Source organism: Aulostomus chinensis, chromosome 20, assembly GCF_037954235.1.
Source record: "Aulostomus chinensis isolate RoL2024-O1b breed Wild chromosome 20, RoL_Achi_v1.0, whole genome shotgun sequence".
NCBI classification, from domain to species: domain Eukaryota; kingdom Metazoa; phylum Chordata; class Actinopteri; order Syngnathiformes; family Aulostomidae; genus Aulostomus; species Aulostomus chinensis.
The window spans coordinates 25,029,722-25,052,436 of record NC_141339.1 but is presented as its reverse complement, the minus strand read 5'-3'; the positions used below and the strand labels follow the sequence as shown (position 1 = coordinate 25,052,436).

The 22,715-nt window shown below is 48.9% G+C and overlaps 1 protein-coding gene across 13 annotated transcripts in view; it reads right to left on the bottom strand.

Moving 5' to 3' along the window:
• The window catches only part of adgrg6 (adhesion G protein-coupled receptor G6), a 102,723-nt gene that overhangs the window by 52,235 nt on the left and 27,773 nt on the right, over positions 1-22,715 (bottom strand). For 8 of the 13 annotated variants that reach the window (XM_086190071.1, XM_086190062.1, XM_086190063.1 and 5 more), the window contains 7 exons: positions 21,736-21,783; positions 19,041-19,106; positions 16,154-16,207; positions 15,534-15,638; positions 13,367-13,453; positions 12,839-12,916; positions 8,655-12,186 (listed from right to left, as the gene is read on the bottom strand). In XM_086190071.1, the coding sequence (XP_086046197.1) occupies positions 8,792-12,186; positions 12,839-12,916; positions 13,367-13,453; positions 15,534-15,594 (3,621 nt within the window). In that variant the 5' untranslated portion in view covers positions 15,595-15,638; positions 16,154-16,207; positions 19,041-19,106; positions 21,736-21,783 and the 3' untranslated portion in view covers positions 8,655-8,791. Of the gene's footprint in view, positions 1-672; positions 785-4,201; positions 4,351-4,443; positions 4,480-6,047; positions 6,101-6,175; positions 6,265-8,654; positions 12,187-12,838; positions 12,917-13,366; positions 13,454-15,533; positions 16,109-16,153; positions 16,208-16,820; positions 18,411-19,040; positions 19,107-21,136; positions 21,301-21,735; positions 21,784-22,715 lie in introns of those variants that run through there. The other 5 variants (XM_086190064.1, XM_086190072.1, XM_086190068.1 and 2 more) reach the window with 5 other exon arrangements.

Genomic DNA, 22,715 nt, shown 5'->3' with positions numbered 1-22,715 from the left:
CACCCAAGTGTCCGTCTGACAGCAGGAAGTGAGCTTTTGTTTCATTATCAATGATGGCAGACTCACTGAGAGCTCAGAGACCGGCTGAACTCCAAGGGTGTCCTGCCCTGGAAACACCAAGCATCATTATACTCTGCAAATTAGGAGAGGGGCTCTTCTCAAAGTGGGGTCCTGGGACCCTCAGGGGTCCTCTGCAAAATGAGGAATCATTCAGTTTCAAGCTGACTGAAACACATGGAATCTGTCTGTATCTGATCTTGATGCCTTATTTCTCCATACGGACATCTGGCGTCTGTAATTTCTTATATCATCATAGAGTGGCTCCTTCCAAAGAGCCTGCCTCCAGAGTAGAAGTGGACACGGGAGGGGATTTTTACTCCTGTCCTACCCACATCCCATGACAAGGGGAAAAAATGAACCCTGTCCCATCCCAGCCCTGGAGTCTCTCGTTTGGGTGGTGACGGCTAACCTTCTTGACTTATGTGCAAAAGTTCAAAGAAAAGGTGACCATGCTGCATCACGTTTAGTCTTTAGCTTGTTGCTTGTCGCTGCTACACCTCCTCATGCAACATGTTCAATTAGGCAGCAGATAAGCTCTCTGTCAACATCGCCACCCCCATTCATCCTATCTGAGGCAACAGGAGCTAGACTTGGTGTGCTGTGTGCCATTACCAGCTCCTGGCGGCGCTCTGGTCTTTGTTGGGGAAGCAGGGCAGGTGCTGCGTGATGGTCGGCCGACTCTCAGGCCAGTGGTAGTGCAGGGGATTCTCTTCAGGACAGTTGTCTATCAGGAGGGAAAGCACGAGATATTCTAGTATTTACATGAGGACCAACCGAGATGAGAAGGAGAAGCTGAAAAACAGATCCGAACGACCCCGAAGATAAAGATCTGATTCAGACTGAGTTCCAGACGTGAGACCAAAGACCCGAAATATGTGGGTGAACAAACTCTAGACAGAAACTGACTGGAAACCCCTGCTGCGTCAGTTTGAGCATTAACATATCAATGCTTTACTTTACATAAATCATGTGACCAGGACCGCCTTCTTCCACCTGCAGTATCGCTAAGATGAGGAACATCCTTTCCCAGAGTGATGCTGAGAAACTGGTGCATGCATTCATCACTTCTAGGCTGGACCACTGCAACTCTCTCCTGTCAGGATGTCCCAACAACTCCCTAAAGAGTCTCCAGCTGGTCCAGAACGCTGCAGCCAGGGTTCTGACAGGAGTTAAGAAGAGAGAACACATCTCTCCACTTTAGCTCCTCTCCTTCCTGTAGGATCTAGAATCCACTTCAAAGTCCTTCTGCTGAGTCATCAGGCTCTCAATGATGAAGCTCCATCCTCTCTGAAAGAACTCATTAGTCCCTACTGTCCCACCAGAGCACTCCGCTCCCAGAATGCAGTTCTGTTAGTGACTCCCAGTATCTCTAAAACAGACTGGGAGGTAGAGCCTTCAGGTACCGGTTCCTCTACTGTGGAACCAGCATCTCTCCATGGGTCAGAGAGGCAGGCAGTCTGACTACTTTTAAGTCCAGGCTTAAGACCTTCCTCTATGACAGAGCCTTCAGTCAGGACTGGTTCAGGTAGCTCTGAACCATTGATAGCTATGCTGCTACAGGCTTAGACTGCTGGGGGACACATCAGGTTACATGGAGCCCTTCCCTCCTCTCCTCTCCTCTCCCCCTCTCTCCTCCTCTCCTCCCTGCACATTTTTGGAACTGTCACTACCACTACTTGTTGCACTTTGTAGTTTGGCCTTGGTGTCTCGCAGTCTCTCTCTGTTTCCACAGATCCACCAGAGCTCCAACCGCCGCCTGCATCGCCCCCCCCCCCCCCTTATTCCCTACTGTCACACCAGCCTGTGCTCCCCTTCCATGAACCAGTCTACCATCCAGTCCCCCATCAAGCTGGCTTGCTCTCCCTGCCTCCCCTCCCATGAACCAGTCTGCCATCCAGTCCCCCATCAAGCTGGCTTGCTCTCCCTGCCTCCCCTCCCATGAACCAGTCTACCATCCAGTCCCCCATCAAGCTGGCTTGCTCTCCCTGCCTCCCCTCCCATGAACCAGTCTACCATCCAGTCCCCCATCAAGCTGGCTTGCTCTCCCTGCCTCCCCTCCCATGAACCAGTTTGCCATCCAGTCCCCCATCAAGCTGGCTTGCTCTCCCTGCGCTCCCCCCCCATGAACCAGTCTACCATCCAGTCCCCCATCAAGCTGGCTTGCTCTCCCTGCCTCCCCTTCCATGAACCAGTCTACCATCCAGTCCCCCATCAAGCTGGCTTGCTCTCCCTGCCTCCCCTTCAATGAACCAGTCTACCATCCAGTCCCCCATCAAGCTGGCTCGCTCTCCCTGCCTTACCTCCCACCATCCAGTCCCCCATCAAGCTGGCTTGCTCTCCCTGCCTCCCCTCCCATGAACCAGTCTACCATCCAGTCCCCCATCAAGCTGGCTTGCTCTCCCTGCCTCCCCTCCCATGAACCAGTCTACCATCCAGTCCCCCATCAAGCTGGCTTGCTCTCCCTGCCTCCCCTCCCATGAACCAGTCTACCATCCAGTCCCCCATCAAGCTGGCTTGCTCTCCCTGCCTCCCCTCCCATGAACCAGTCTACCATCCAGTCCCCCATCAAGCTGGCTTGGTCTCCCTGCCTCCCCTCCCATGAACCAGTCTACATCCAGTCCCCCATCAAGCTGGCTTGCTCTCCCTGCCTCCCCTTCCATGAACCAGTCTACCATCCAGTCCCCCATCAAGCTGGCTTGCTCTCCCTGCCTCCCCTTCCATGAACCAGTCTACCATCCAGTCCCCCATCAAGCTGGCTTGCTCTCCCTGCCTCCCCTCCCATGAACCAGTCTACATCCAGTCCCCCATCAAGCTGGCTTGCTCTCCCTGCCTCCCCTTCCATGAACCAGTCTACCATCCAGTCCCCCATCAAGCTGGCTCGCTCTCCCTGCCTCCCCTCCCATGAACCAGTCTGCCATCCAGTCCCCCATCAAGCTGGCTTGCTCTCCCTGCCTCCCCTCCCATGAACCAGTCTACCATCCAGTCCTCCATCAAGCTGGCTTGCTCTCCCTGCCTCCCCTCCCATGAACCAGTCCACCATCCAGTCCCCCATCAAGCTGGCTTGCTCTCCCTTCCTCCCCTCCCATGAACCAGTCTACCATCCAGTCCCCCATCAAGCTGGCTTGCTCTCCCTGCCTCCCCTTCCATGAACCAGTCTACCATCCAGTCCCCCATCAAGCTGGCTTGCTCTCCCTGCCTCCCCTTCCATGAACCAGTCTACCATCCAGTCCCCCATCAAGCTGGCTTGCTCTCCCTGCCTCCCCTTCCATGAACCAGTCTACCATCCAGTCCCCCATCAAGCTGGCTTGCTCTCCCTGCCTCCCCTCCCATGAACCAGTCTACCATCCAGTCCCCCATCAAGCTGGCTTGCTCTCCCTGCCTCCCCTTCCATGAACCAGTCTACCATCCAGTCCCCCATCAAGCTGGCTTGCTCTCCCTGCCTCCCCTCCCATGAACCAGTCTACCATCCAGTCCCCCATCAAGCTGGCTTGCTCTCCCTGCCTCCCCTCCCATGAACCAGTCTACCATCCAGTCCCCCATCAAGCTGGCTTGCTCTCCCTGCCTCCCCTCCCATGAACCAGTCTACCATCCAGTCCCCCATCAAGCTGGCTTGCTCTCCCTGCCTCCCCTTCCATGAACCAGTCTACCATCCAGTCCCCCATCAAGCTGGCTTGCTCTCCCTGCCTCCCCTTCCAGAAGCTTCCTTCTTCAACTGTTATTAACATTTCCATGTTTCCTCCATTCTGTGTTATAAACTGTTTTCTTGTCTGTACCAACATCTCCTGCACGTCTGTCCCTCCTGGTGAGGGATCCTCCTCCCCTCCTCACCCTGAGGTTTCTCCCATTTTTCCCTGTTAAAGGTTTTCTATGGAATTTTTCCTCAGTCGATGTGAGGCTCTGAGGGCAGAGGATGTTGTTATGATGCCATGAAGCCTGGAGACAAACTGGTGGGGAAAACAGGCCACAAAGAAAACTGCCTTGCCTTGCTACCATTCTATTCATCATTCATTCGATTAAATTCATCTTTATTGGTGGCACAGCGTCTGCTCGTACCCTTAATTAGCATGCTAACATTTGTTAACGTGAATGTAAAGAAATGCAATGTAATATGAAACACTGTGAAAAATCAAACAGTCCTCACCAATTAATTTCACGTCCGTGGAGCCGGTCTGGACTTGCAGGCCAGCGCCAATGAGTCCATCACCACTTGATATTCTGGCAGTTACAGCAGATTCTCCCAGACTCCCATCAGTGTCGTAGTGGTAAACCAGCAGTGCCTGACAGAAATAGCTGCGACCACGAGCAGAGACCAAGGATTACAACACAGCAGCTAATGAGCCTAGTGAGTGTTTTACACGGTAACTGTGACGTGCGATGTTTTACCTTTTGTCACCACCAGACGATGGCGCAGGCTCCACACTGGAGGCACAAGAGGTTAAAGGTGAGAAATTGACGAGAAGATCCACGTTAACATAGATCATCTGGTTCTGGGGTGTAGTGGAGTGAGCAGAGGCTCAGACAGCACCGAGGAAGTCCAGATCAGAAGATTACTTTGTTGAGTTCTTTGTCCTGTTCAGTTCTATTGTCACCCGAAGCAAAACAAACCCTGGTTCACTTAGTTCTGACGGGAGCCCAAACAGGGCTGATTAGGAAGTTTCGCACTGGTCATTGGATCGCACTGAAAAGTCAGACAGTCCGGACCAAAGGATGCAGGCTTTCACAGGGTTGTTGCTGGGTCTTCTTCAGAATTTTCAGTCTGATCAAAACCAGAGTATTGGGTTTGAAAGGTCAAATGGAACCTCAGTTAATTCTGGTGCAGCATGAAAACTCTTTTCAGAGTAGTCAGGCCTTCAGAACATTTGCAGGAAGTTCAGGCAGTTACAGTCACCAGGACCCTCAGTCACATCCTGCTCAAACCTCAGCTCGTGGTGTAGGAGCCCCTTAGCTGTTGGAGACTCCAGCAGCCGCGCTGTCATTCATACAACTTGGTGGGGTTCTCTACCATTAGCTTCCTCGGGGCCCTCTTCCAGTTCCCCTTGCAGCTACCTGCATTTCCACCCTATTGTGGCACCCCGGTCCCTTGTTCCAGGGTTACACTTGGAGTGGTCAGAACTTTGCCTGATATCTACATCCTGTTCTCGTGAGCTTGGCGGAAGTTCCGTATGTCTGACACGCGCTTCTGTTTGACGTTAAACAAACGAATCAGAGGGGTTCTCCATCTCCTCGGCCCGGCCCATTTTGACCTCTCCTCTCTCGTACAGTCGTGTGTGTAAAAGCGCGCTGCACACCAGGGCCATTAGTCCACAGAAACAACAGAAGAATTGGGTTGGGCTCTCTGCTCTATCGGTCATGTTTACAGTATTTCCTTATTTAATTTTGCTCCATATTCTGGCACATTGTAGATTTTAATTTTATGGTTATTTTATTTAATTTTTGTATTTTTTTTACTTTTATATTGCTGCTGCAATAAGAGAATTTCCCAGTTTGGGACAAATAAAGTACCTATCTTATCTTATCTTATCTTATGTTTGACAGAGATCGCTGATTCACAATCCATTCGTGTAAAGGGTGGGAGGAGTTATGTCACTGACAAGCAGCAAGCGTGGCGGACAGACATGCTGCACTGGTGGTAAAGAAAACACCTCAATACACTTTAAATCCCCCTGGCGGCATGCGCTGACCTGAGTACAGAGCTGTGTCAACTTCCACTGGTTGCCCAAATTGAAGCCAATTTTTTAGACGTAGGCCCCGCCCATTCCCATCTACCAATTAATTCTTTCACAACCTTTATCTGCACACAACCTTGCAGGCAGAATCTTTAAACCCTGCGAAACCAAATTGTACTGATGATACAGAAACTTTGTTACAAAGCAACCGTTCTGCCACAAACAGAAGAGTTCTGTGCCAGCATCACCTTCATCATGTTTTCACACTGTGAAGAGAAATTGTTCCACAAATCTCATCAACACGCCTCAGATCTTCAGTACCTGATGGAGTCAATGTAGACGGTGTGAGTCCAGTTATGAAAAGTTTTATTCAGCTGTAAAAAGAAAACAAAACACAACCATTAAAACAGTCTCTCATGGTGGTGGCACCTCGTGGCGGCTGGTCTTACCCAGAGAGTCACTGTCTGCTCCACATCAGCTAAGGTCAGTGAAGAGCTGCCGCCATCCACCACCACGGCGATGTGGTAGAACACCACCTCTAGGTTGGGACAAGATTAAAGACAGAGAGAGAAAATGGGGCTTCAGTCTCAATCTGGAACAAACTTCACACATTACTGGAAGTGACACTGTTAGCGTGTAGCATAGCAGGAGATCAATCAGACTAATGGAGCTACACAACAATCCAATGCTACACTGTAGAAAGGAGGAATGCACAGCCTAACAGTTAACAACATGATGTCACAGTTCCACAATCAGACGTAGAACGTGTTTCTGTCGGCTGCCGCAGTGGCAGGAGGGTTATCAGACTGGGTCATGACATCTTTGACAGCTTTTACACTGCCAACGCATCTGTGTGCCACTGAACGCCTCAAATGTACCTCACCCAAAATAACACTCAGAGACGTGAGAAATTACATTCTGAATTAAAATATCAGCACTTTTCAGCTTTCATGTTGAACACTGAACATAGTTGTTTTCCAAACTGGGGCCTGGAAACGGGACAGGCATTATCAAACATGGTTGCAGTTTCGCTGATGTTGGTGTGAAACAAACCCTAAAGGTTTCTTCATACCTGCCTAATTGGGTGTTTGCCGATAACCTGAGTGACAGCCTGGGCATGCTACTTATTTGCGATGTCAGAAAAGATAAGAAATCAGAATTGCACATATTTGAACTGTAAAATTTATATCAGTACATTTTTTTTAAACTTTTTCCTTTCACATTATTAAATACATGTTTTGCTTCTCCAAATATACAAGATAACCAGGAAAATATTTTAGAATCCCTCCTGTTAATATAAGTCATCATTGTAAATAGTTTCATTGAGGTCCACTAAGTATTTTCTCTCCAGGACATTTTTGTGGCACACGATGTGTTGAGTCGGTTGAGCGTCTGTCACGCCCTCCTGCTATGCATCACCCTGGCCACTAGATGTGCCTCCACTACCTTTCATGGTTAGTGAACTCTCGTGAACCTCTACTTGTCAGCTCTGGTTGAGACCCTCAACACTGCAGGCTGATGAGGTTTTTTGGTGTTTTGGGAGCAGAAGGTAATTTCAAACTCTTCTCTATGATTTATGACCCGTGTGGAACTAATAAGCAGCAGCAGCAGCAGCAGGAGGAGGACGTCTCTACCGGGACACTGACTGGAGATGTCCAGAGGAAGGAGACAGAAGAAACTCCCTCATACACAAGAGCAACTAAGCTCCAATGTCCTATGAGAAGCCCAAAATAATGAGGAGCCAATCCCAAGGACATGAGATCCCACCCACTTTACTGATTGACAGCTATGTTTATTGAATTCCACACTACAAACAAACAATCGATCAAAACAGCTGTAAACCCAACCACCATCTGGAATTATCTACCTGTGTATCCAGTCTTAAAATCAGGTTTTTCAACAATTCTCTAGTTTGTTTTGAATTAAATTTGATGGCCCAAATTATGTGAACACATATATGATGGTGTCTGTCTTGCTGCGGGTGGACTGCTGCACCCTCGGCTCGGCCACAGTACTTTTATCCCACAACTGACATTCGGTCGAAGTTCTCTGATGGAGGTTTGAACGAATACAATCTTGGTTTACAACACGCTTGATTTTCATCGCATGTGGGGACGGGGACAAATATCCACACTGCAGTACATCAAGGTACTTGTGGTGTGATATTGATGTGCTGGCACCAAATATTTCTGGTATCCAATTTCTAACATACAAAAATTTCCATTGTAATTTTGTTGTTAAATTCTGTGAAAGGTACGCTCGTTATTGTGGGCTGAAAATGGTGAGTTTCTCTGATTCTCACCAGTTACTGTGCGTCTGCGTTAAATGTACGAGCGTTAAGATGTGGACCATCAGTTTCAACCTGCCAGAGAAACCTTTTCTACGAGCTTCAGAGGCCTCGCCAGCCGCCACACACGAGGGTGGTGATGTTCATGTACTTTTGGTGTGAATGTGTTTCAACGCAGTTGCCAATATTAGGTGTTTTTAAATGATACTTCACTTAAAAACCTTCCAAGTCCTCCACCAGGAGTCCTCAGCTCACTCAGGTGTTTCTGCCTCCTCCATCACTTCTCAGTGACTCCAGAATGCAGGAAGAACCAGCCATGATATTTAGCTTGAAGCTAACAGAGACTGATGCTAACAGCAGCTGAACTGTTCAGAAACCTCTGGTAGAATCCAGGTCTCCTTGATCCAGCTGGAGGATCAGGGATCCACCTACACCTGGACTGGGATTGGAACTCACTAACACACTGCGTGTGACCTGCTGGTACAGTAAGCTGAACCAAGTCACTTGCACTCATTCACAGCTGCGCTGAACCTGAAGTGTCTAGTTTGTTTAGCCGTCAGTCTCTGTTAGCTTCAAGCTAACTATACATGGCTGGTTCTTCCTGCATTCTGGAGTCTCAAAGAAGTGATAAAGGAGGGAAAAATATCTTAGTGAGCTGAGTACTCCCGTTAGTGAATACTTGGAAGGAAAAGGACACTTTTTGCATGAAGTATTCGTTTAACATCTCAGCTTTCACCAAAAAGAGACTTTAAGACTCAATACAAGTCACCAGGAAGAATTAAAGATGGATGATTCGATTGTCTACATCTACAGTTGTTTGTTCCTGTTCATTACCCGATGACAGTCCACACAGACATGTAAAATGAAGGTCTTGTTTACACTGGCATGGCAATGAGGGCGTGGCCTCTAAAATTACAGATGTCGATATGGGGGGTGGACGCACGGTAACCTCTCTGAGGCTGCCGCCACCAGCTGATGCATTGAGAGCTGCTGGAGAGGAGTTCTTCATGAAAGGGTTACTACTCAGGGCCCCAGGCAGCTGGGGGGGTGGGACTTCTTCATTCACCTTGACGTTCACTGCAGAGCTCTGAGTGCCATGTGGTTGTGAGGTCATAGACAATGGTGAAACGGTTGGTTTGCTGCCCGTCACCCTCACCACAGGCACCGCTGCATTTCCTGTTGAAGCGCTTTTAGCCTTTGTTGTGTCAATCATCAGTGAGTCTCTCAGAAAAGTTGTTGCATTTGTTTTGGGAATGAATTTGGCTGCAGCCATGTTGGTGGTTTGGTTGTCCGTCTCAGCAGGAAGATCATCAGATCCAGAAACAGGACCGGCAGCATCGGTAGCGGCATTTGAAGTAGACAACAGACCAGATCCAGGGCCAGAGTGTTGTGTTACCTCTGCAGGGGCCGGTCGACACGTAGGTTTGGATTTGGGGCAGGGGACAGGACTTAATGATTCAGTGGAAACTGATTTGGGGTTCAGAGCAGCTTCTGGACTCTGACCTTTGAGGTCAAGGCGTGTTATTACATCATCGTTATTGTTAACCGCTAATGGGGCTCGTTCGAGGTCCTTTAAGAGCTCAGAAGATGATAGGGTGCCATCAGGAAGGCCCAGCATACTGTCATACCAGTCAGCAGGAAGAAGGCCCTGGCTTAACAAGGTGGACATTTGGAGGGATGGTGAATAATCGACCTGGGGGGGTTGAGTTGTTGTGGGCCACGAAGAGCCAGGCAAGAGAGGGGGGAGGGGATGGGTGAGGGAGGGACGGGAGGAAGGAGGGTGATAGATTGTAGGAGGTTGAGGAGTTAGAACACTGGGCCACAGGTGAGCCGGAGTGAGAAGCAGCAAGTGGGATGTATGCAGCCTTCCAGCATGTGGCCCCGCCCTCTGACCCATGTCTCGCCGCTCACTTGAAACCAAATGCTGGTTCATGTGAGTTTGCAGTGTCTCATCCATACCTGAAGCGAGCTGCGGGACACTTGTGCGACTGTGGAGCGCCGGCATCTGGGTTGCTGGCGCCACAGAAGGACTCTGGCTACTGATGAAGCCAGCGAGTGTGTTCACATGGATGGCCGTGTGTAAATGGGTGACTGTACATGGCGACGTCTGTGGATCTGAGGTCAGCCTGGCAGTTGGTCGGACTCTTGAGCCAGATGGAAACTGAGCCAAAAGAGGATGAACGGAGGGCTTAGTTTCTGTCACCATGGTAACCTGTACTGCCGTGGCAGCAAGGGGCAACTCTGAGGATGCAGGAGGTGACATGTCATGGGGATGCCAAAGTGATAGGTTTGAAGAAGAAACAGGAGATGTATTGTCGGGAGCAGGTGTGTCATTGGAAGTCCAGAGACCAGAATCAGACTGGTCCAGTGCAGACTGAGACCAGACCGGACTGACTGATAAATCTGGTGCCATCGAGTCAACCACCAAGGATCCTGAGGGAGTCGGTCTGATTAGACCTGATCGGCCAACAAGGAACTGAACATTCTCAAAAGAGGGCGATAAGGTAAGAGGGCGGTACTCAGCGAGCGACGCACCATCACCCACTTGAGCTTCAGAGGGGACATTTAGGGTGAAGGAGGGCACCACGTCAACCGCCAAATCTTTTTGCAGGTTTGAGGATGGAGACAGAACTCCACCTGACTCTGGAGCAGCAGACCCAACAACATCTACAGCATGTTGTTGTTCACCGTGCTGGGGAGATGAAGGCGGGGAGTGGGCGGACTGGCAAGGAGCAGCGGAGGGTGGAGGAGGACGGAGGCCCTGAGGGATAAGAAGGGAGAATGAAGAGGAAGCAGGAGAGAAGGAGGAGTAGCGTGTTTCTGGATTAGCGTATAAATAGTTGATCAGGCTACTTCTGGCCGCGGCGAGCTCCCTATCGACACTCATGTCTGCTTCGTATGTGCCCTCTGGCAGGTTTGGAGAATACGAGGATGTTTGAGGTGCTACATTCCATGGCGGCACTGAAAAAGACAAGAAGACAGCTATAGGGGAAGTGGAGGCGCTCTGATGTACCGCCGACTCAGAAGGCGTTGGTGGTGTGAGGAGAGGCTGTGAACGGGACGGACCATGGAGACGTGGTGTTTTTAAAGTGTCCAATTTTTCTGAAGTCTCCTGCTGCACTGGTCCACTTGCGCCTTGGAGGTGAGACTGAACTTGGATGGAAGTTTGAGAAACAGCTGTAAGAATCTTGGTGGTGAAGGAGGGAAGTGCTCCATCTGGCAAATGTTCACTTCCTGGTTGTGCAACAGGGATGGCGGCAGGTTCCTCCAGTGAGTACGCGTCAAACTCATATGAGCTAAAGGCACCACTGTAATCTGTGAGGTGGCCATACATCCCCGTTCCTGATGCATCAGCTAACAGCTCCAGAGGGTCACTTTGGTTTTCGCTCCTTCTGCTCTGCAGTGACCAACTTGAAAATTTGTTTTTCCTGTTGCTAAGCAACGATGGTAATGTCACAACAGATTCCTGTGTCTCTGATAAATTGTGTCTATGTTGCCATGGTGATGACCCCAGAGTCAAGATGGGAGACCCAGACGCAGGAAGGAGCTTGGCACCTGGTGGCAATGTGTGCGGATCCCATGAGCGACCATCCATGTCAGGAACAAACCTTGCAGTGGATGTTGTGTTTTTTAACCCAGAGGTGTATTGGAGTTTGTTTGGTTGTGTCGTGAACGCATGCCGGGTCGTGGATTTCAGCTCCGCTGGCAGAAGAGCAGGTTTCGTGACGTGAAACGCCAGCCTGGTTGGTGCTCTGGTGGCAGCTGTATGTCTTCCTCCACTTGGCTTCTTCCTCCCTGGCCAGATCAGAGGGGTTGAGATGAAGCCAAGGGAGGTCTTAGAGCTGCGGTGACCAAGGGTTCTAAGGGGAGAGGGTGCAAGTGGGGCAGGAGGGGGCAGAACCAGGAAGAATCTGGGTTGGGCTTTGGCTGGAAGTCTGGGCTGACTGGTTGCTGGCGAACCATGATGAACCCCTTCATGAGGTTGGGGACCAGAGGCAGGCCTGGGTGGTCTGCTGATGGCTGGAGGAGGAGCTGGAGGTTCTAGGGCTTCAGGGGATCTGAAAACATGCTGGAGTCTTTTGTGGTGGGGGCTGGGACCAACAGCAGGACCACTGAACTGGATACCAGCTCCATCAGAACCTCTGGTTGGAGGTTTCTCTGTGGTTCTCACTGCTGCCAGCAGGACGACGTTGTGGTGAAAAAGCAGGTTACACATGAAAAACAAAGTATTTTAAGCAAAAACACGACAGAATACTCAATGACATCACACACCCCACCCACATTTGGTCAGCTGATTACAAATGAATCTGATTTAAGAAAATTAAACACAGATACAGGATTATGTGTGTGTGTATATATACTGTATATTATATATATATATATACTGTATATTATATATATATATATATATATATATATACACACACACACACACACATATATTTGTACATACATACAGTATACACACATACATATACACAAGTATATATACACATATATATGTATATATACATATATGTATGTATATATATACACACACATATATATATACACACACACACACACATATATGTATGTATGTGTGTATATGTATATATATATATATATATACACACACACACATATATGTATGTATGTGTGTATATGTATATATATATATACACACATATTATGTATATATATATATATATATATCCGTACATTTATTCACAAAGTCCAGACGTTCTCTTAGACGAAGAGCAGCTGTCAATCGTGATATTACGCTCCTGTTTACAGCATCCAATAACTTTGACAAATAAGCAAGTCGGCTGTGTGAAGCTCTTACCCCAGGATGTGGTGGCGGCGGCGGCGGCGGCAGCGGCTGTGTTAGTGGCTGGTTGGTTAGTAGTGAACAGTGATGCTCCTGAGACAGTTTGTGAGAAGGAGCCAGGAGACAGAAGATATGTGATGAATGGATGAATGCTGGTGCAGGCTGATGTTAGCATGAACGCTTGAGTGATAAAATGAGTGCTATTCAAATGACATCACATGTGTAGCACAGTTCCAAACAAAATGATCAAGTTGTATATATTTTGAAGTACGTGATTAATAGTCTCTAATAGACGGAAGCATCTGGAAATAAGCCACGCCTCTTTATAGACTAAATGACTGAATGGCATCTCTATTCTGTGAGAAAATGGAAAAAATCATTGCTTTCAGTATCTTTCACATCTACGTTCCTAATAATGCTTCAGAAACCTCACATAACTCCCCAAAATCTGGATAATATTTTAATAACATCAATATTTGATCCAAAAAAGTCTCTTGGCTGGTGTTCTGATTGAGTGAGTCCCTCCAGCGTCAGCGCTCTTACCCAGCGTCGTGGGGGGAGGAGGGTTAGTCGTGAGGCTGTTAGTGGGAAGAGGTGAAAGGGTCAGCGTGCTGCTGGTGGTCAGGGGGGCTGTAGGGAGGTAAACCATTGTAGTATATTAGTCAGGATTTTAGGGGTTGCTAATTCGCCACAGCTACAGTAGATACCTGCATGCATGCATGGCATCTACTTTGTATACTTTAAGATACGATGCATGCATTTGTTCCTGTCAAACAAGAATTTGAATGAATAAATGAAACGGCATAGTGACATGACAGGGACCTATCAGCACAGCTACGTTATATCATGGGGACACGACAACAAGGCTCTGTTACAGGGACAACATATCAACATAGACTGTCAGCAATGGCCACCTCGTCATGGTTTTGAAACACAGGAAAAGAAACTACAGTTTCGAAAAGATCCTGAAAAGGGGATTGAGGGGTCAGGCGTAGGTCCCCGGGGGCTCTGAGAACATGCCGTGGTTATGCAAAGCTATGTAATATTGAAACTCGGTGAAATCTTTGCTCAAACACCAGAAAAATATATAAAACATCCAATTGTAGGTGTGACGTGACAGACCACGTTAATGCCAGCTACCTAACCATGTGTGGTGCTTTTGGGTGAAGCAACATTAGTGGTAGAGGATGAGGTGGGAGCAGTGATGGTGCTGGTGGCGCGAGCAGCAGCTGCCAGAACTGATTAGCAAACTAAGCCATCAAGTCAACACAAAAACACATGACAATGATGGGGAAGCCAGAGGCCAACGTTTTGGTTTCCATGATCTCTTTGGTTACGATCTATGTTTGAGCAAGCTCACAACAAACTATAAAAAGAAAAAAATAAACTTAAATTATTTCAACTGAATAACATTTAGTTTCAGTTTTTGAACGAACACATGACCCAAAGAAGACCAACTACTGCAAATACTGCTAGTTAGCTCAGCACAGTGACTGGTAGTGGGTGGGAAGTGTTAGCGTAGCTCCGTCTCTGCCTGCATTAATATCAGGAGGGTTGTGTGTAACCTTGGTGATGAATACCAGTTTAACACGAGGAGACGTTGTAGTGGTAGAATCAGACACGTAGCCGGAACTACTTTCCTGACTGGGAGCAGTGATTTGACGCAGCACCTCCAAAGCTCCACTGGAACCTGGGTCAACAGAACCAAAGGTTTGTTGAGGACTAGAAGAGCGACTGCTGCTACTGATGAGGAGGAGGAGGAGGAGGAGGATTCCTGCTGGACACACCAGCATCCTGGACCTGAGCTAGCTGATGCTAACACTTCCACCCACTACCAGCCATTGGGCTAAACTAACTATCCTGGACCTGAGCTAGCTGATGCTAACACTTCCCACCCACTACCAGTCATTGGGCTAAGCTAACTAGCCTGGACCTGAGCTAGCTGATGCTAACACTTCCACCCACTACCAGCCATTGGGCTGAGCTAACTAGCCTGGACCTGAGCGAGCTGATGCTAACACTTCCCACCCACTACCAGTCATTGGGCTAAGCTAACTAGCCTGGACCTGAGCTAGCTGATGCTAACACTTCCACCCACTACCAGCCATTGGGCTGAGCTAACTAGCCTGGACCTGAGCTAGCTGATGCTAACACTTCCACCCACTAACAGCCATTGAGCTAAGCTAACTAGCCTGGACCTGAGCTAGCTGATGCTAACACTTCCACCCACTACCAGTCATTGGGCTAAGCTAACCAGCCTGGACCTGAGCTAGCTGATGCTAACACTTCCACCCACTACCAGTCATTGGGCTAAGCTAACCAGCCTGGACCTGAGCTAGCTGATGCTAACACTTCCCACCCACTACCAGTCATTGGGCTAAGCTAACTAGCCTGGACCTGAGCTAGCTGATGCTAACACTTCCACCCACTACCAGCCATTGGGCTTAGCTAACTAGCCTGGACCTGAGCTAGCTGATGCTAACACTTCCCACCCCCTATTGTTCATTGTGCTACGCTAACTAGCCTGGACTTGAGCTAACTGATGCTTACACTTCCCATCCACTGCCAGCCATTAGGCTAAGCTACCTAGCAGTCTGTGGTTGGTGTGTTCCTCTAAATGTGGTTTGGAGAATGAGGCTCATTCCGTTTTGGATTTCTTGTACTGAAGGCCTGGATGGACAACAAAGCTACGAAGCAGATGAAAGCTTACCAGAGGAGGAGGAGCTGGTTCTGCTGGTGGTGCTGCTGCTGATGGGTGGGGTTAGAGGCATGCTATTGGTGGGGGTGCTGGGTGATGTAGTGATGAGAGGGAGGACTGGAAATAACAAATCAACAGGACACAGCCCAGCAGGTGCAACCACACGGAGGACAGACATGAACCAGGTGCATGTGAGGGTCATGTAGTGTTTTGAACTCAGGTGTGTCATCAAGCTTTTCAAATTATACGACTAACGGTATATAACTAAAACCTGATTAACATCAAATCCTGGGAACATTCAATCACCAACAGGAGTGGTCTGATGGGAAAAATGACAGAAGATCTAGTGACAATGTGATGATCTCATCCTTCACATATTCATTGAGTGTGGGCAGAGTCAGCAGGGAAGAACAGAGTGAATGAATGAATAAAAGAGTTGGAGTGATCAGAGGGAAGGGAAACAACCCAGAGCTTCCAGGACGGTCACACAGAACACAGCAACCAGGCCTCGATGAAGTGGGCTTTGATGAAAACTAGAAATGAACAAGGAATTTGTTTTGGGTCTGAGATGACTCAGGTGAAGGGTGGAGAAGAGAGGTGGGGGCTGCATGAGGAGGAGGAGGGTGTCTTACCGTGGTTGTCGGCATTAGTAGCGTGGGTGGTGTTAGTGCAGGCAGTGGATGAGGCTGGCGTTTGTGGCGAAAAGTGAGAGAGAAAGAAAGATGCGGAGGTGAGCAAGGTCCACGAAGCTGCCTGACAAAAAGCGTCGGACTTTGATCGTCCCCGCCACTTCAAATATGAGACGAATCCAGTCGAGTTTCCAAGGACAGAAAACTGGACCTCTGCGGGCGATGCTGGTGAAGAACCCATCAGCAGAGGAGCTGATCATCAGTTATCATGTCATAACCATTCGAGGCCAGCCAGTAGGTTTATGGTATCCGCTCCGCGACGAATTCCTCTGACATCAACTCACAGTGAACTACTTCACTACCCACAATCCTAGAATGACTCAGCGATGCCTCTGATTGGTGGACAGGGCTGTTACCATGGAAATGTTTACTGATTTTTTTGCTGTCAGCCAATTCGTGATCCATGAGCTTTAAGAAAGTCATTTCTCTGTCTGATTCCTCATTGACAAGTTAGCTTGCTAGCTGGCAACACCTGGAATGATGATGTCACCCGCCAGTTCCTGCTGAGCCATTCAGCGGTGCTCAGGTGTCCAGTGGCCACAGGTGAACTTTCAGCATGTGATATCAGAGTTACAATGTAGTCTGAAAACTCCTTTAAACTTTAGCACACCTGTAATTTGACAGGTGTCCCTGGCTGATGCGCCTCCTGCAGGACGGTCTGCATTTCACCCCGGGTCAGAAAATGACTGGACGTTGATATTGAAGGTAGCTGCTCGTGGTTGTTTGTCCACGGCCATAAAATGTGAATTCCTTGACAATCATTCTGATGTTTACCTGCAGATAAACTCATGTTCGTTATTTCATCACCAAGGTTACACACGACCCTCATGATATCAATGCAAGTAAAAATGGAGCTATGCTAACACATCCCACCCACTACCATTCACTGTGCTAAGCTGACTAGCCTGGGTCTCGGCTTCACCTCGTCATCGTTCTACAAGTTAAAAAGACTGAAAACGGGGAGGCAGCTGTCCGAGCCCCACCAGGGCTGAGGTCAGGAGAACTCTGGCAAACAGTCTCAGTGCCTGGACCACGAGGGCTGCCGGCAGCCCAGAAGGGTTAAGGAGGACAAGGGCGGTCTGGTCGGATGGATTTTGCAGCTGGACGTGTTGATGATTCTCTGCTGGCTTTGATGTCCTGACAGGAGCTGTCTGTCATGAGGTTTCTTTCCCACTTTTCTCCCTGGACTCACTCTTCAGGTCTGATATGGGGGGCGCCACTCAACTCCAGACAGCTTCCTCTGAGGAACAGAGTCCTACAGAAAATGTGCCTCAGGGGCCTGCAACTCACATCCAGGGCAGCGAGGGTCAGCCTCAGCTGGCCAGCCGCTACTGTTCACAGCAGTAGCATGGTGTCCTGACACTGGGAGAGTGTTCCACTTTTAAAGGTTCAGGCTTGGTTGAAGGATCGCCCAGTCCCGCCATCCCCCGAAACCTGCTGTTTCAGTTCTGATGTGATGTCAGAGGTGCTACGACCTCCATCCTGAAGCATTTGAGTTCATCAGCAACAGAAACATCCGACATAGAAACACCGGTGAGCTAAAAATAGATCCTTTACCCAACAAATCCACATCTTCTTCAGTGTGAATTTACTTTTCTCACGTAGTTAACAGTCATATAATTGTTCTCCAGCCGCATGATTCATTACTTTACCTCCTTCGTTCCATCATCATCATCCTCGTCTTTCCTCTCGTCCTCCTCTTATCCTGGCATCTCCTCTGCTGCTTGTCTTTCACCACTATCCAGCTACCAGGTTTGACTCCTTCAGAGAAAGCTGGCGGCATCTGAGAAAAGCTCCGAGGCAGAAGTGTGTCGGACTCTGGGGAATCTGGGAATCTCTCTGGTTGAGGCCGGAGAGTTTCTCTTAACAAGATGTCCGTCATGCGTTTCAGAAGTGAGACTGCTTCAGGAAAGCTCGGCACCGCTGGGATGGCGGAGAGTTGTTAATGAAGCACAAAGAGAGAGTGAAACCCCCTGGAGCAGAAGGTTGGGAGTGAGTCCGACTGACAATGAACGACGGATGAAAGGCCCTTCAAGAGGCTCCGTCCCTCAGGACCAGAGGTGAGAGGTCCGTCTCACCGTGTTCTTGAGTGGATCATTCAGCCTCGGAACATAAACTCACAGCAGCTACAGGGACCAAAGTTGTTCTCAAACTCAAACTCCAGTCCAAATGTGGACCAACACTGTTTAAGAGTGCAGAAACCTCCAAAACTGACTTCATTTGGGACCTTACAAAGGGTGCAAACTACAACGCCATGCATTGTGGGTAGAAATCAGAAGGACAGAGAGAGAGGCGCTGCCTACAGAGAGAGGAGGTCCCGACTGACACCCAGACATCACAACTGAGCTGGGAAAAGCGCCAACATGGAGGCAAATCCACACTCAACACTAAGACAAGGAAACATCCAGACCACAACCCCACCAGACCAGGATGCCACCCAACCACAGCACCAAGAAACCACCAGAGCTCCAAACCAGGACCCCTCCAGACCAGTGGGGTGGGGCTTCACCAGCAGCTTGTTCATGGAAGTGATTCTCACCCCTCAAATCAAAAGTGAGCATTCAACCTCTCACAGGTCAGATATTCGTGCCTGCTGCTCTTCATTGAGCCCCTCAGTGGTCGCCGATGACAACCAGGGGGCGACCCAACCACCACCTAGAACCACACCTGGAACCACACTGGATTTATTGCCAAAAGAAGGGAACATTCCTGAGAAATTCTACATGACGGATGCAATTATGAAGAGAATTCCTGGATTCTCTGATGCTGAGAGGGAAGAACCAAGAAAACCTGAACACACAAACAAAGAGGGTGCATTTGTTTCTCCTACCTGGGCAGCCCAGTCCAGGTGAGTCACAGCTGGTGGTGACGGGTGTGTTGTTAGGCAGGGACACACCTTTAAAAACAAAAGGGTGATTAATTAGCGAGGAGAGTCTCACACACTCACCGAGATGCATCCAGCTGACATTTTGGAGGGAAACGTTGTGACGTATAGGGGTCATTTTATGGAGGAAGGGGTGGAGCTTAGTTTATCAGTTCTGCAGGACAGGTTTTCAGAGTTTTGACATGAATTCAAGACATCAAGTTGATTTCTTACAAACATGAATAAAGCCAATAAACAGCAGTTGGTTGGCTCAGTGTTTGTATTTAGTGAGCATTAGCGCTTCCTGTCGGGCACACTGGGCTCAGTCAGGAACTGTCTGGACGGTTGGTGGACAGAATGAAGATCCGCTGAGGAAGGTTTGGGTCAGTAATGTGGGAGGAGCTGGATTTGATGCGTCACTCCTTTGAGTAGTGAAGTAGTCAAGAAATGTTGCTAAAATAAAATCGACAGATACTTTAACATGATACTTGTCACAAACACAAACATGCATGTGTCCAAGTGCTCCTGGAGAACTTACGTGCACTGTCCTAAACTCAGGGCAGCATTAGTGCCCCCAGTGGCAGCAGGAGGTTCGGCATGGTTCAGTGCATCTGGTTTTATTTGTTCGAATAATCAGCATGAAAACATGCAGCTTTTACAAATCGGCCAGACTCGGACTAACCAGGACAGAAGTGACGAGACTGACAGCCTTTCTGAGAAGGGAGGAAAGGATTTCTTGATTCTGCTTGAAAAGGATGGATGAGGCAGTCGTGTCTTGATTGGTAATTCCACTCTGTGTTGTGCCATTTACTCGTTGTGTTTTATACTTAGTCAACTATGAAATTAGCTTCAGAACTTTTCTACTTTTGATCTTGCGCAGACCCCAAATCAGCCGGTGGTTGATTGGCAGCTCACTTGGAACAAACCAACCAACTGTGCTCTTCCAGCAGCCAAGAATTAAGCACTCCTCCAGCATTCTGGCGCTTTGACAAGTGGTCCAACCCACTCCTACTGTACAGCAAGCAGCTCCGGAGGAGCAACCACAGCAGAGACTTTGTTCACTCAGTCACTCACACACACACACACACACACACACACACACACACACACACACAACAGAAGAATGTGTGGCATCACATCATGGCAGCAATCAGCCGTGAGAGAATGCAGGAATTCAGGGATGAAAGGGTGGCAAGGACTGTGGCCGTCTCTCCCTCTCCTCTTCCTTCCTTCACTCTTGGTCCTCATGAACCGGGCTACTGGACGATCAGCCCCGGAGGTTCTAGGTTCTTTAAATGTTCGTCTTTTAAAATGTTTCTAGAACCAAATTCCCCCAACATTTGAAGGGAACAGTATGTCAGATAGAGGAGGAGCAGAGGGGCCATCAGCGCTTGTCCCTGAGCTGGTGGGTGTCCAATGGAAGACAAACACCAGCAGTGAGCGATGTGTTGGACACCTTCAAAAATTGTCCAAGTGTGGCTGGCCCCCAGCGGCCACACCCCGATCTCCTGTGTCATATGTACACACACACACACACACACACACACACACACACACACACACACACACACTGCAGTGGTGGAAGTATGCGGAGCTTCAATACAACACAGACGGTCTGTGCAGCAAATGTGTTTCCAGAGGAAAAGCAGCAGTTTGGTTATGAATTTCTTCCCTCTGCTGACCCCAGATCAGCCCCAGCTTACCTGGCCACTCCACCCTCTCCTGGGATCTGAAGATTTGCATGCGTCCGTATTGTGACAATCCTTTGATTATGTATTGTTTATTTTTATGTTTCTTCTGCGAATTCCAAGAGTGACACCAACGGCCGGAGTCAGACTCCCTGTCTGTTGTGAACATGCTTGGCCAATTAAACTGATTCTGATTGATGGAGCGCGACTTGCTTTGGTCGGGTTTCTGTCTCCATTTATCCAGACTCATCGATGAGCTTCATTCCAACCTTCCGCTCTGACTCTGCATCAGAACCTCACGAGACATTTCTAATCTCAACAGCAGACGCCTGACATTGTGGAGTCTATTGGCCTTCTTTTGTTTTCCAAACTAACCCTGCTGGGATTCGCTCCCTCGCTCTTCCTCTTGGTTTGCGTCTCCCTCAGTCATCGATGCAGCCGAGCCGTTTCTGCTGTCTGCCAGATCTCTGCTGTTCCAGGGCTGACAGCAGTTGGTGGTTAATATCATTATCACCCTCGTATCTTCTTACTTCCAGAGAAACAGGCTCACTTTGGTCACAAATGTTGACGTTTGTTTTCCTGTTTCGTTGGTCTGGCAGTGGCTGGATGCTGCTAAAACACCTGAGTTACCCTCAGGAATAAAGTAAGCTTGAGCGTTAGGGAGCAGACCAGGTACAGGAAGAGCGGCTGGCACGGGGCGTCACCAGGAAAAGTCCGGACGCCGCTATAATTGACACATACAGTAGATTCATTTCATCTTATTGCTGTTTTTAAGCTCTTGACGCAGGAAATACCTTTGAACTGTTACGTCATTTCCCTTCAATCTTTCTTACATTTTCCAAAATGTTCTTAACCTTTCTTGAATTTATTTGAAAACAAAACCTGGGACTTGTTTCCTAATGTGACACTGCTCCATGAATCTGTTAGCACATCAAGAGGAAGACAAACATTAGCAGGGTGTGAGCAGCACTCACCACTAGTTGGCGCAGCAGTGGTTAAGAGAGTGCAATTAGGGAAGCAGACTGTGAAGAGAAGAAGAGATTAGTCAGCATGGTCACGTCCACAACAGCAGCGGTGAGTTAAAGAAGGAAGCACAAACACCAAGACTACAAATGGAGGATCAGTCACTTTGACCACAGCCGCGAGGCGGAGCTTTCACTTCTTCTGTTCTGGAAAAAGAAGTCACATTTCTCAAACTGACCGACCCTGCAAACGACGTCCAATCAAGTCGTCAAGAAACCTCTCAAGGTTTCAGTGGCAAGAACATGAGCTCGTTTAGGCAAAATGTTGTAACTGATAATATATCATCCATCCCTTCATCATCCATCCATCATCCACCCATCCATCCACCCATCCATCATCCATCCATCCATCCATCATCCATCCATCCCTTCATCATCCATCCATCCATCCACCCATCCATCATCCATCCATCCATCCATCATCCACCCATCCATCCATCCACCCATCCATCATCCATCCATCCATCCATCATCCACCCATCCATCCATCCACCCATCCATCATCCACCCATCCATCCACCCATCCATCCATCATCCATCATCCACCCCTCCGTGTTCCCCCTCTCCTCCTGTTGAGGGTGGTGGGGGTGGAGCCTATCCCAGCAGCCTTCCCCCTGGACAGGTCACCAGTCCATGGCAGGGCCAACACATAGAGACAGACAACCATTGGCTCTCCCAGCCACGCCTACGGTCAATTTAGAGTCTGGATTAACCTGGTCCCTCTTGATGTCTTTGGACTGTGGAGGAAGCTGGAGTACCAGAGAGAACCCAGCAGGAACAGGGAGAACATGGAGACTCACCCAGAAAGACCCCGTGCTGCAGCCGGGGCTCCACCCACAACCTTCTTGATGGGGGCCACAGTGAGGACCGCTGCTCCACCCACAACCTTCTTGATGGGGGGCCACAGTGAGGACCACTGCTCCACCCACAAC